The 12,105-nt window shown below is 34.0% G+C and overlaps 2 protein-coding genes across 2 annotated transcripts; one reads left to right on the top strand and one right to left on the bottom strand.

Annotated features, from left to right (window-relative positions):
- The first annotated feature begins 461 nt into the window (after positions 1-461).
- LOC143579928 (protein SNOWY COTYLEDON 3-like) lies at positions 462-2,227 on the top strand. Its single transcript, XM_077063103.1, has 4 exons — positions 462-832; positions 1,370-1,459; positions 1,567-1,674; positions 2,041-2,227. Exons 1-4 carry the CDS (start codon positions 716-718, stop codon positions 2,092-2,094), a joined length of 369 nt encoding a protein of 122 aa, XP_076919218.1. The 5' UTR covers positions 462-715; the 3' UTR covers positions 2,095-2,227.
- Positions 2,228-8,530: 6,303 nt separating this feature from the next.
- On the bottom strand, positions 8,531-9,457 carry LOC143579927 (LOB domain-containing protein 37-like). The gene is made up of 2 exons (XM_077063102.1): positions 9,177-9,457; positions 8,531-8,957 (listed from the first exon to the last, which is right to left on the bottom strand). Exons 1-2 carry the CDS (start codon positions 9,358-9,360, stop codon positions 8,575-8,577), a joined length of 567 nt encoding a protein of 188 aa, XP_076919217.1. The 5' UTR covers positions 9,361-9,457; the 3' UTR covers positions 8,531-8,574.
- Positions 9,458-12,105: the final 2,648 nt, after the last annotated feature.

Raw genomic sequence — 12,105 nt, 5'->3', positions numbered from 1 at the left:
AAACATCATAAAACTTATAGACGTGTCCCCTCTCTTCTTAAATCATCTGTAATGGCTTCACTAAAGATTGTAAAATGCATCGCCATATGTTTCATTTGAAAAACGCTTCGAATCACTAAAATGGTTTCAATAGGAATTTAAATAAATAAAACAACAATCATATCTAGTAAAATCCCACCAATAATATAATTATTAGCAGGGTCTCATGAGGGTGTGATGTAAATAAACCTTACATGTATTCCCGAATGATAGAGATGTTGCTTCCATGGAGACCCTCAGCTCCAATATTATATGTATGAAACCGTAAAAGAAAACAACAACAATAAACATATAGGTAATAGTAATAATAAAGATAACATTAGTCATGAAACTAAATAGATAAATTAGACAAGTCATAAGTCATAGGTTATCTGAATTTTCTTTTCTTTCAAATTTTATAAATTAGACAAGTCATAAGTCATAGGTTATCTGAATTTCAACCCATTTTCGGAAAATTAATCAAAATTGCCATTTCTAATCCTATTAGTTTTATCAACCTTTTAGTGTTTACTTGCATTAAAGTTTGTCATCGTTTTCTCTTAACTCATTCATTCATTAATATAAAAAGTGCTTTAATTGTAAACTTGTGTAACAAAGCTGGATTAATCTCGCCCTTTGTTGTAAATACTCGCACACTTAAAAAATCTAACTTTTGTTATTCTTAAAATGAATTTAGATGGATTTTCTTGAAGATTGGGCTTATTTAGATAAAAACCATTCAATATCATTGCTTGGAGCCATTGAAGCTTTGAAGGCGAGCACTCTCCGTCTTCCCGTTGGTGCAGGAGCAACAGTATGTGCCTTTTGTATTCTACTTTATCGTTATGTGTTTTCAAGAACACAAAAAAATCAAAACTTTATGAAAGTCTTTTTCAAGAACTCAAAAAATAAAAACTTTATGAAGGTTTTTAAGAAGTAAAAAAAACTTTATGATGGTGTTTTTCCAAGAACTCAAAAATTCAAAACTTATGAAGGTTTTTTTAAGAACTTAAAAAAATATTATGATGGTGTTTTACAAGAACTCAAAAAATCAAAACTTCATGAAGGGTTTTTTTAAGAACTTAAAAAAAAACTTTATGATGATGTTTTTCCAAGAACTCAAAAAAATCAAAACTTTATGAAGGTTTTTAATAAATTAAAAAAAAAACTTTATGATGGTGTTTTTCAATTACTAACAACATCAAAAACTTTATTATTATGTCTTTCAAGAACTCACAAGATCAAAACTTTATGATGGTGTTTTTAAAGAATTAACAAGATCAGAGCTTTATGATTGTGTCTTTTAGAAACTCACAAGATCAAAACTTTATGGTGATATTAATCTTGTTAGGCTGACCTCCAAAGCATGAAAGACGCGATAAGTTCAGCACTCGACGTGATGCACACAATGGGTTCATCAATGAACTCACTTTCTTTGCAGGTATTTCACTTGTAATGCTTTAAACTGTTTATTAAGGTTAAAAAAACTCTTTAAAGAAAAGTAAATAGTTGCTGCGGTTGGAGATAATTCGTGATGTGGATTTTCAGGTTGAAGAGGTGAATTTAATGGTGACCGAAATTGCCAAAGTGTCTGCGAAAGAGAGAGCTTTGCTTAGGATTTGCAAAGATTTGTTGTCCGTTTTATCAGCCCTCAAGGTACATTTATAAAATATATCCAATAACTAGAGGTGGCAATTTTAATCCATCACTTATCAACGTGTCGATATGGGTTATGCTTTTTTAAAACGGGCCAAACAAATTTATTATTCATTTGACACTTTTGGTTTCCTCACGCCTGAAGCTGTGGTTTTTAAAAGACTTGGCGCTATTTGTCCGTTTGCCTTCTGTTTCGATGTAAAAACTACTTTTTCATATTTACAACGATAAATATTTTCAAAATACTAGGATCAAATATAATGTTAAATATGTGGGAAACATAGGAAGTAAACTCATTCACAATGTACGTAACGTTGTGAATGCATCCTTGATTATTATGTGTAATTACAATAATACCCTTGACAGGTGAAGGACTGTAGTCTGAGAACACATTCGATACAAAGGAGTCGCGTGACATGATGTTAATTTAACAATGGCTGCATCTGTGTAGAAGACACTAACCTTACATTATCAAGTGGTAATAATAAATAATATATGAAGTAAGTAGCTGTTTTTGCAGTTTCTCTTTTGTGGCTTTTAGAGGAAAAAATATTAAATATAGGAGTTGTATATTGTGTTTTGTAGGAATCTGAATGCATATAATAAAAACATATTTAACATTATTTGTAGTTCACTTATTTTTTTTAGATCATCTTGTAACTGTTATCAACTCTTGCACATTGATTATTAACAAGTGGAATGTTTCAAGTGTTGTACACAAATACACAATTCCATCAAATTTGCATTATACATTTCAAATCTAATTCGCTATTGCATAGATTGTACGGCTTTTTTACGTGTATTTTTGTGAAGAGGTAGGTCCCAGCAGAGCCCAGTTGGACCCGCAAGACTCACCTTAAACAGGGACGTCTGCGCAGAGACCAACTGGATCCGCAGGACCAACCATGCTCAGAGAAGTGACGTCCTTACGCGCAGTATGCAAGCTGGTCCCGCAGGAAATGCCTCCCATGGTGGACTCCGCCTGTTCCCGCAGCCTCGGATACAAGCCATGAGGGAAGGCCACCCGCGCAGCATGGCTACACGCACTAGGTACTTAGCTCTCGATCATTCAGTGTCACCTGAAGGAATGAGCAAAGCCGGGAGCAATCCCGCACAGAGGCGGGAGGGAGAATACTCCCGCCCAAATAAGCCAGTCTATACTGAAGGACCTTTCACTATACCTGACGAGGTATGGGCGAAAGATCTGATCAGGGATACGACAGCTCACTGATACAGTATGGCGAGCAGCATGCTCCTGTACTGTATCACTATTAAGCCGCTGCCTACTCACCAACTACTGTCATACCACGTGCGTAGCCGGCAGTTGGTGGAAAGGGAATAGTATACAGCAGGCCTGGTCGCTATCAGCCGCTGCCTACCCACCAACTACCAGCAGGGCACGTGCGTAGGCTACTGTTGATGAACAGGAACACTGTTGCAGCCGGCCATACCTCCTTGGAAACCTACCTTCGGCTATAAATACCCCAAATGGTATGATCATCAAAACACATCATATCTTACTACATTATCATCATATTATACCTGATATCTGCTCTAGCAATCTCTTAATATACTTTTATATTTAAAGAGCAATCTAGTCTGATTCTCACGCCGGAGGGTGGTCACAAGGAGGACCCCCCCCCCCTTCTCAGTGACGAGCTCACGGTGTCTGTTTTGCAGGTTATCAGAAGAACCATCTTCCAAGGGTCTAACCCCTCGTGGGAAACATCTCTCCAACCCCCAGGTTACCAGTAATCTGCCCGGGGTCCGGTTAGTGTTTCTTCATTTTGTGTGTTGGTTTATCAGCTTAACACGTTTCTAACCTAATATGTATCATCTACGATCATCGTGTGTTCGCTCTTATTCTTTTCTTCTCTTATGCTCCAAGTATATTCTCCGAGTACATACTATATTAAAGGAAAGAAGAATAGTACTTGAATTTTAATGGTTTACTTCTTTTATTTATTTTTTTATTTTTATTTTTTATGTTATTAACTATGTATTTTACCTTGCTTTTTCCCTTTTCTATTTATTTTAATTAAATACAATACTCTTAAAATGTTGACTTAATAATTTTTTGGCTTTTTTTAATTTCTTATATTATGTTTACGTAAATAATAATTAAAATTCTAAAGTAAAGTGTTTTTATGATTTTTTAACTGCGTTTCAGTGTAAGTTTCTTTCTTTCACTAACGAAATACTAGCAACAAGTTGTCAAAACCAAACCTCACAAATATTTGCACCCGTAGCGCGCGGGTAATATACCACTAGTATTGAGTTGTTGGTATGAAACTAGTTCATTTGCATGCATTAGTGGGATATACAGGTACAAAGATAAAGAATTCAACTTTTAACTATTCTGTCTCCTAAGACTTCAACCTCTTCTAAGGTCACCTTTTTTATATATATGGTTATATTAAATTAAATAGAAAAAAAGGAAAAGAATACACTAGAAGATTCTGATTGGATTGACTAAACAACAATATTTCACCTTTGAATATAATTATGATTAACCTAATAAGAAGCTCCAAAACTGCATTACTATTATAACATAAATTTGGATAATTTAAATGATAAATTGCTATTTTAGTCCCTATGGTTTGGTTCCTATAACTCATTAAGATAAAGTTTTTAAACGAATGAACCTCTGATGTTCATTTTAGTTAGCGGTTTTGTCTCCCGGAAAGATTCCATCCATTGAATTCAATTAAATGCCACGAGTGAGGGGAAAAATGGTCTTTTGCTTTAACCTAATGATGCTTGTAATTTTTAACCGATCGAACAAAAACTCAAGGACCCCGCGCAAACCCTTTTGAATTCTTCCCTTCCTGTAATCGATCGATCATCCATTAAACATTAGTGGTTCATCGAGTTTCAGCCTAAATACGACTATTACCGCTCCATCAATAAAATATCGATCAACAATGGAGCTGAGACTATGGTGGATTCTTGATAGATGTGAATTATTTGATCCAGCGACCGTATATAGTGAGTTATCAACATCAGATTTTGTCTAACTTAAGTTTTAGTTCATAACTTTAATTTTGTTTATGTTAATAAATGTTTTTAATAAGTAGTGATCACATTGAAATAGAAAGTAAACGGGCAACAAGCTGAGTTGCTAGCCCCTTTTGAATATCAAAATCAATCTTTTAAAAATTATATTAACTGATCTTGTAGTCATAACATTACTATGTATGACCCGTTTAACTCAGCTAAATAACTTCACAGCTTTGGCTACAAGGAAACCAAATATGTCAAAAGCAAAAAGTATAAATACATGTTGGTTGTCAAGACAAGTCTTCTCATGTTTAGTCCTCTTGCATGAAGCAACATTTAAAGCGGGTTGACCGACTCAAGAAATAAGGATAATATTTTCACGTTAAAGGTTAATCATGTAAGGGGCATGTGCATATAAACGGGTGTTAATGGAAGGGTTAAGTCTAAAGGGGCAAAACCACAAAAGAAAATCAAAAACTTTCATTTTGGGCTGAAATGGTCATGGGATGTAAACAAGATGACCCAAATAAGCAATGTACTCTAGTTTAAACCATTTGTTAATATTCCACTCTTCAATCAAATATAAACTGAATTGACTCCTTTAGATATGGAAATTAGTTAAAACAACTAACACTTCGTTCACATTCCAAGTTTTTGTGTGGAAGGGCTCGAACTCGCTCGCCGCTTGCTCGGAAATTGCTCGCTCGTTTTTTCGCTCGATTGTAAACAACTCGCTCCGCTCGGTTCGGTTCGGCTCGAATATTTTTAATTTATTTTATATATAATTATATTATGAACAAATATATAAATATATAGACAAAACACATAAATATAAGCTTAAAGTTTTTTTTAACCCCTTTAATTTTTCATATTCCGTTAATTTTATAATTCTATTTGTTCGCTTCAAGTTTTTAAAATACTAGAAGTTTGTTTACATGATCATTATATCTCACTTCAAACTTAATGTTAATAAAAATTGACAATCTATTACACGTTTGTCTAAAAACTACTAATTTATTTATAAAATATATAATTTATGATGTGTGTATAATGATGCTCTCACAACTAAGCTTTAAATTTATTAAACAAGACTCCTAAAGAAACCACACAAAACCGGCAAGTGTACCGATCACTAATAGTATAAACCTAAGGAAGTCCGAGTATCGAACACAAGGACACTTGAAAACGTTAATGATACTTAACCCTAACCAAGACTCACCTAAGAATATTTAAATGATTTTTAATAATTAACTACTTAACCTAACTTACTTTAACTAAATTAATTAACTAGACTTAACTTAACTAAACACTCGATAAAACTTAGAGACTTAACTACAATTGGAGAAAAACGTCTACCTAGGTAAGAATCATATTAAAGGCATAATAAGGTAATGGATTGATGAATCTCACGACACCGGTTCCTAAGGATGACACAACTAAGGTTCACTTAAGAAAGCTAGATCACCTCTCAGTCTCACTAACAAACTCTAACTTACACTTAGTTGATTTTAAGAACAAACCGGGAAACGAATTGTAATGTGCTCTAATGTTGACTCTCCTCTCGGTCTCACCGACACACTACCCTAATGGAGACGAATACTAGGCAACCAAGGATAGAGGAACAATTCAGTTTAACTTAAACTAGATCAACTAATCGCTCAAAAAGCCAAACCCGACAAGAACCGAACCCGCTCTCGCGCGATCCTAAATCCTAACAAGCAAAAGCAATGAGACGAGTTTACTTTCTATCACCTCTCGGTCTCTAAGAAGGTGCCTACCCGCTGAATATAATCAATTAACATACCCACTTAAACCCTACGGTTGATCACCCCGCAAACAATCTCTAAACACAAAGTAAAGAGTTCAAACAAGCTAAAATCAATCAAAACTGATTCAATCAATCAAAGCAAGAGGTATATGAGTATAATTAATAAAAACACAGCCAATAAACACAACCCAATTCAATGTTAAACCAAACTTTTCATTAACAATTCAAGCCATGATAATCAACAATCCATATTACTCATTAAAACTTAACAATATTCATCTAACCTAGGTAGAACTAACAAGTTTAGCCAAACATGATTAATGAACAGTAGATAAAATAGATATAAATGATAAACATGTTCATATAAATCTGATTACAAAAGGTTGAATGATTAAAAACCAAAACCGAACTCACAAACGTTGAAATAGTCAAAACCGACAACCGAAGGATAAAAGATAGAACCGTAAGCTTGTCATCCTTGGTTTCTCCTCTAGAGAAGGTATGGTGGCTGGAAAGTATGTTCTAAAATCGTTCATAGGGTATAAACCCTTTATATATGTGTTTAAACACCTCTTTCCTAATATAAAATATATTAAAACAAGCCCACAAGGCCCACTAAAAGACAAAATAGTCGTTTTTATGATTTCTGGCTGTTCTTGGCAGCCTTGGGACATGTTGGAATCCACCACATGCTGCTTGAATGGTATAACCTGGTCGCGTAGCTCGGCCATGCCATTTTCTAACGTTTTTCGACTTCCAGCTCGTTTATCTTCGTACGCGCGTACCGGCTTCATCCGAGATCCGTTTTAGCTGATTCTTTCTCCATTTAACTCGTTTTCTCACTCTCTTCAACATGGGACCTATCATATACACAAACATTTAATTTCATGCAAGAAAAAGTTATATTCGTTAACAGTTTACGCACAAAACGACACAAAATCGGAATAAAACTCTATGTGTTTTGCAACACATCAATTTACAACATTCAAACTTGTTTCTTATTGAAAATTTTAAAGTGAAAAATAAATAAAAAATGCTCGAAATCGCTCGATGTTCGATCGAAAAATATTCGATTGGATTTTGGCTCGTTTCGGTTTTCGCTCGGTTCGAATTTCAGCCGTTCGGTTCGGTGGTAAATAAGCCAAGCAACGAGCAAGTCTTCGCTCGATTCGGCTCGACTCGTGAACAGCCCAGGAGGGGTAATCTCTGGGCTTTAAGGTGATAATAAATATCATGTGGTGTGTGTTGGCCCAGAAACTTCTAGGTCCACTATCCGGATTTTAAAAGCCTAAACCAAAAGGGAATCTGGGCCCACCCACAAGCACAAAGTTGGTCAAATTGACCCCTCAAGTTGGGAGTGCCTCCTGGAAGGATGCAAAGGTCAATTACATTTCAAGACCCAACCCTAAATAGATTAATGCTGCATTGCATGGCCTTTTTTTCAGTTTGGCTTAGTGTGAAATGACCTTTTTGCCCCTCAACAACCAGGCCTACTTGTACATAGCGAAAGCTATATATTCCCCCGCGTTAGTGGCCCAGTGTTTTAAATACAGAGATAAAGTCTTCTAAACACTTAAAGGTTTCGAGTTTAAGTCCTAAAAAGTAAAAGAAATTTATTTTTTGAAAAACGATTATTTAACTTATTGATTTTTCTGATGGGGTTTTCTTGTAACCGTTACGTTTTTGGTTTTCTAACAAGGGTAGTTTGGTCAAGTTATATAAGTCTTAATAGAACCAATGGATGAAATGACAAACTTAAATTGCAAAATGTCTCATGGGTCATGGCAAAGAAAGAAAATTAATATAAGTGACTCTTTTCATCGTATCGCATGGACAAAAACCGAAATTTATCATAAGAATTAAGAGATTGTTATTATGGTAAACTTTTCAGTTAAAGATGAATGTTAATGAAATATTCTTTTAACTAAAATATAACGATTATAATGTTGGTAACATCATTTAGAAACACACATTATTATTTGTGAACAACTAAATTAAATTTTTGCTATAACTTTCTTTCAAAAAAAACCTACAAATTACAAGCGATCATTTGACCAATTCTTGTCATCTCATTTACAAAACAGAGACATAACATAGACTATGAGTAACATTTGCGGTTAAAAAAAAGCATTTTATATAAAGAGACGAAGCTTCGTCTCGCTACAAGCCGAATCGGTACCACTTTCCAACGTCGTCGTTTCCGACACTTCCAATGACGCCGTCCTTTTCCGTTTCGTACTCGTCCACGGATCACTACTTCCATCGCCGCCAGAACTAAGTCCGAGTTCTATACCATCCGGAATCAAACTCGCCTTTGCTTCCGATGCATTGTCGTTGACCGTTGTAGGGGCGGCCGAAAACAACTCCGGCATGGCTCGTATGTTTCCGCCTCGGAGAACCGTCGCAACCGCCGATTGACACAAGTGCCAGTTCCCGGTCCAGAGCAGCCCGACTGCTCCGTTGACCGGATTCACCGTTCGGCCACACGCTTCGAATAATAACGATTGAAATAAAGCTGAAAGGAACAAATAATAATTAGAACGACAGTTATATTATAAAAAATAATAATAACTCTTTAGTAAGAAACTAAATAAGACGATACATTATTAAAACCTTTTTCTAGAACAATTATATTAAATAAAAATATCTAGTATAAGAAACTAGATAGGATGATACATCAACATGACATACCTAAATGATGACTTTAGTACTATACCTATAATAATATATTTACCTGGTCTTTGGTACTCGGGGACGGCGGAGAGGAAGGACAAAAGGCCGGCACGACCGAAGAATTTGGCAACGAAGACGGTGGCGTTGGCTTGAGCTTGAGCGGATTCGATGGCGGTAAGGCTTTGCCGGAGGATGCAATTTTCATTGCAGCCTTTTCTAAGAACTCTACACCCATTGCAACTCATGATATATAGCTTAAGTTGAATATTTGATGTGTTTAGTATATATGCAACAAATGTTTTTTTTTGTAAACTATGAATATGAGGATTGAGAATATTGAAATGTCTTGGGTGTTTTTGGGGTGTATATATAGAGCTACCATTGAGGTGTTTCATGATAAATAAATCTTTTGTGGAATACTTTTTGACAAAAAAAAATAAACTGAAAAAATTTTAATATTTTAGTCAGTTTTAATAACCTACATTTATATATATATATAAAACCTAGGAGTGTTCATGAAGTGGATCGAGTCAAGTTAAGGTCAAGCTTTAACCCGGTTTTTTTTTACAAACTGAGCTGAGTTGAACGACTTACTTATGAGTTATGACCAGACCAAATTTGAACGAGTTTCACGCTAGTTATTTGAACAACTCTAACTCAACAATTGAAGTCCTGGATTAATAATTTTTTCATGAGAAGACATGCACATTAACATAAATTTAAAGAACAAAAACCTTTGTATAGTATAATATTATGATTGAACTACTTAAGATTAAAATAACATTCAACATAATACAAAATATATGCATTGGCAAAGCTTAATAAATTACTGAGGAGTTGAATACTAGGATAAATCAGTGAAATAATGAAAACAGATACTAAAAAAATTATATAATCTGGATTTAACTTAAACAAGTTGAACAAAACCGACGCAGTAAATTACTGAACCGATTTCATGCAAGGTACCCACGAGCCTTTTCAAGCGAGTTTCAAGTTATTTGAAGTTTTGAATAATACTTAAGACAATTTTTCTTGGTATTTTAATGAAAGAATATCTTATTATGCACACTGCAATGTTTAAAAGTGCATGATGGTGTTTGGTTCGTAAGTACGAATGAAAATAGCATAAATAAATAAAATATAGTAGAAAATATATGATTTTTAAATTTAACCGAGTATGGAAGATGAGACTATATTCTTCCTTTACACATTCAGCAATAATTGGTGGATGATAACATCATCATTTAAGTATAAACTATTCTTAACCACAACTCGATAATTGCCATATTAACAAAATATGACGCATGTCAACATTTGAGAGTTGAGACTATAAATTGCATATTTTAATACTTTAAGTTAAAATTCTTTTACAAATCAATCCCCTTACATCGTATAAAATTATATGTTTACACCTTTAACGGATTGATGGTATGTGTTCTTAAATGGTCGTTTGATGCACCTCAAATGGCCGTCCTAACCAAAGTGTGAAGATCAGATTTCAAATGGTGTTGATATATCATACACATTTTTTAAACCATCCATATGCTATACTAGTTCAAAACTCGTTATAATATTTTAGGAGCTCAATAAAAAAAATAAAATGCAATAGAACTTAACTATTTTAACTACCATTATTTGAACAAAAACTACCTATGTCTTCTAACCAATATAATAAATTTATGCTTCAACTCCCATTGAATAAAACAATCCTAATCATATATTCATTACAAGTTTACAATTGATTTTTTTTTGCACAATTTCATTCACAAAAATTATTACCATGGAAGTATGGAAACATAGATATTTTGTGAACGTAATGATAAGGGGCGGACCTACCCTTGGGTGGGGTGGGGTGGGGTGGGGTGGGACCTTTCAGCTAATTTTTTTTTATTGTATTAGTTTGTAAAAGTTCTAATCACTCTTCTTAAAATTAATGCTAATCTCCCATGTTTTGTCCTCTATGAAAATAATTTTTGGGTTCATTAGTGTACGCAATTAATGAAAATAGACTATAAATCTATGATAATTATGTTAGTAAGTTGTCAATGAAAATATACATGAAAGTAACTATTGCTAGTTAAATTGATAGTTTAGACTATGATGAGAATCTTAATTTATTGAAAAAAAAAGAAGAATACTACTAATATTAACTATTAAGTGATGCTAGTTGATGGGATTTTGTAAAGAAGGTAGTTAACCATGATTAAGCATAAAAGGGTGGTGGTTAAGGTTGTTCCAAAGGTGTTGGGGTTGGGCGGCTGCGTGTCCCCCCGCAAGCATGAGTTGTGTCCTTCCACTGACTCTGGAATCATTTGGATAATATAAACCTACTACTACATTTTCACTTCACTCCCTTCACTATGGATTAGTCCATTGTAAAACCTCACTCTTTAAAAGCTATCTCGCTCGCTTCGCTTGTATGGAAAATATACAAAATTATTTTTTTATAAACACATGTAACTCGCTTAATTTTATGATTTTCGTAACTTCTCACATCCTAAACCACATACAATATAAGAAACTAGCTTTATATCGTATTCTTTTCTTCCCATTTTCATTCCCTCGCAATTTTTATAATTTCTTATCCGTGTACAACTTTTAAAGTTATAGTTGTAATTTTATATAGGTTATGTTTTTAATCACCGTAACAAAGTCATGATAAAGCACGTATTATCCAAGTACAAAAAAATATATTTGGTATATCAGATAGGATATCATATGAGATCATACTCGTACTTGAACCTGTGAATCTTTTCTTGTTAATGCCATGCCCGAATACGTATCCCGAAGTTTTGGATTGCAATTTTTTCCATTAGTTCAACCTTTTGTTTCATTCTTGATGTGTAACATCCGAGCTAACGATTAAAAGCATAAAAAAGAAAAAATGGAGACTTTTGTATAGTTAAATGTTAAATAAGTTAGAGGTTCAACTTCAAAATTTTTGAAATTTCACAGGGAATAAAAATATAATTTACTATTATATCGTTATA

Source organism: Bidens hawaiensis, unplaced genomic scaffold (assembly GCF_021521415.1).
Source record: "Bidens hawaiensis isolate Kalapana, Puna unplaced genomic scaffold, B.hawaiensis_p1.1 tig00030168_1, whole genome shotgun sequence".
NCBI lineage: Eukaryota > Viridiplantae > Streptophyta > Magnoliopsida > Asterales > Asteraceae > Bidens > Bidens hawaiensis.
The sequence above is the reverse complement of the archived record's forward strand: the minus strand, read 5'-3'. Positions and strand labels throughout refer to the sequence as shown.

Coding starts and splice junctions, on each gene's coding strand:
- LOC143579928 (XM_077063103.1), top strand. CDS start 716: ATGGATTTTCTTGAAGATTGGGCTTATTTAGATAAAAACCATTCAATA. Junction 833..1,369: donor CCGTTGGTGCAGGAGCAACA/GTATGTGCCTTT, acceptor TAATCTTGTTAG/GCTGACCTCCAAAGCATGAA. Junction 1,675..2,040: donor CCGTTTTATCAGCCCTCAAG/GTACATTTATAA, acceptor TACCCTTGACAG/GTGAAGGACTGTAGTCTGAG.
- LOC143579927 (XM_077063102.1), bottom strand. CDS start 9,360: ATGAGTTGCAATGGGTGTAGAGTTCTTAGAAAAGGCTGCAATGAAAAT. Junction 8,958..9,176: donor CCCCGAGTACCAAAGACCAG/GTAAATATATTA, acceptor TGTTCCTTTCAG/CTTTATTTCAATCGTTATTA.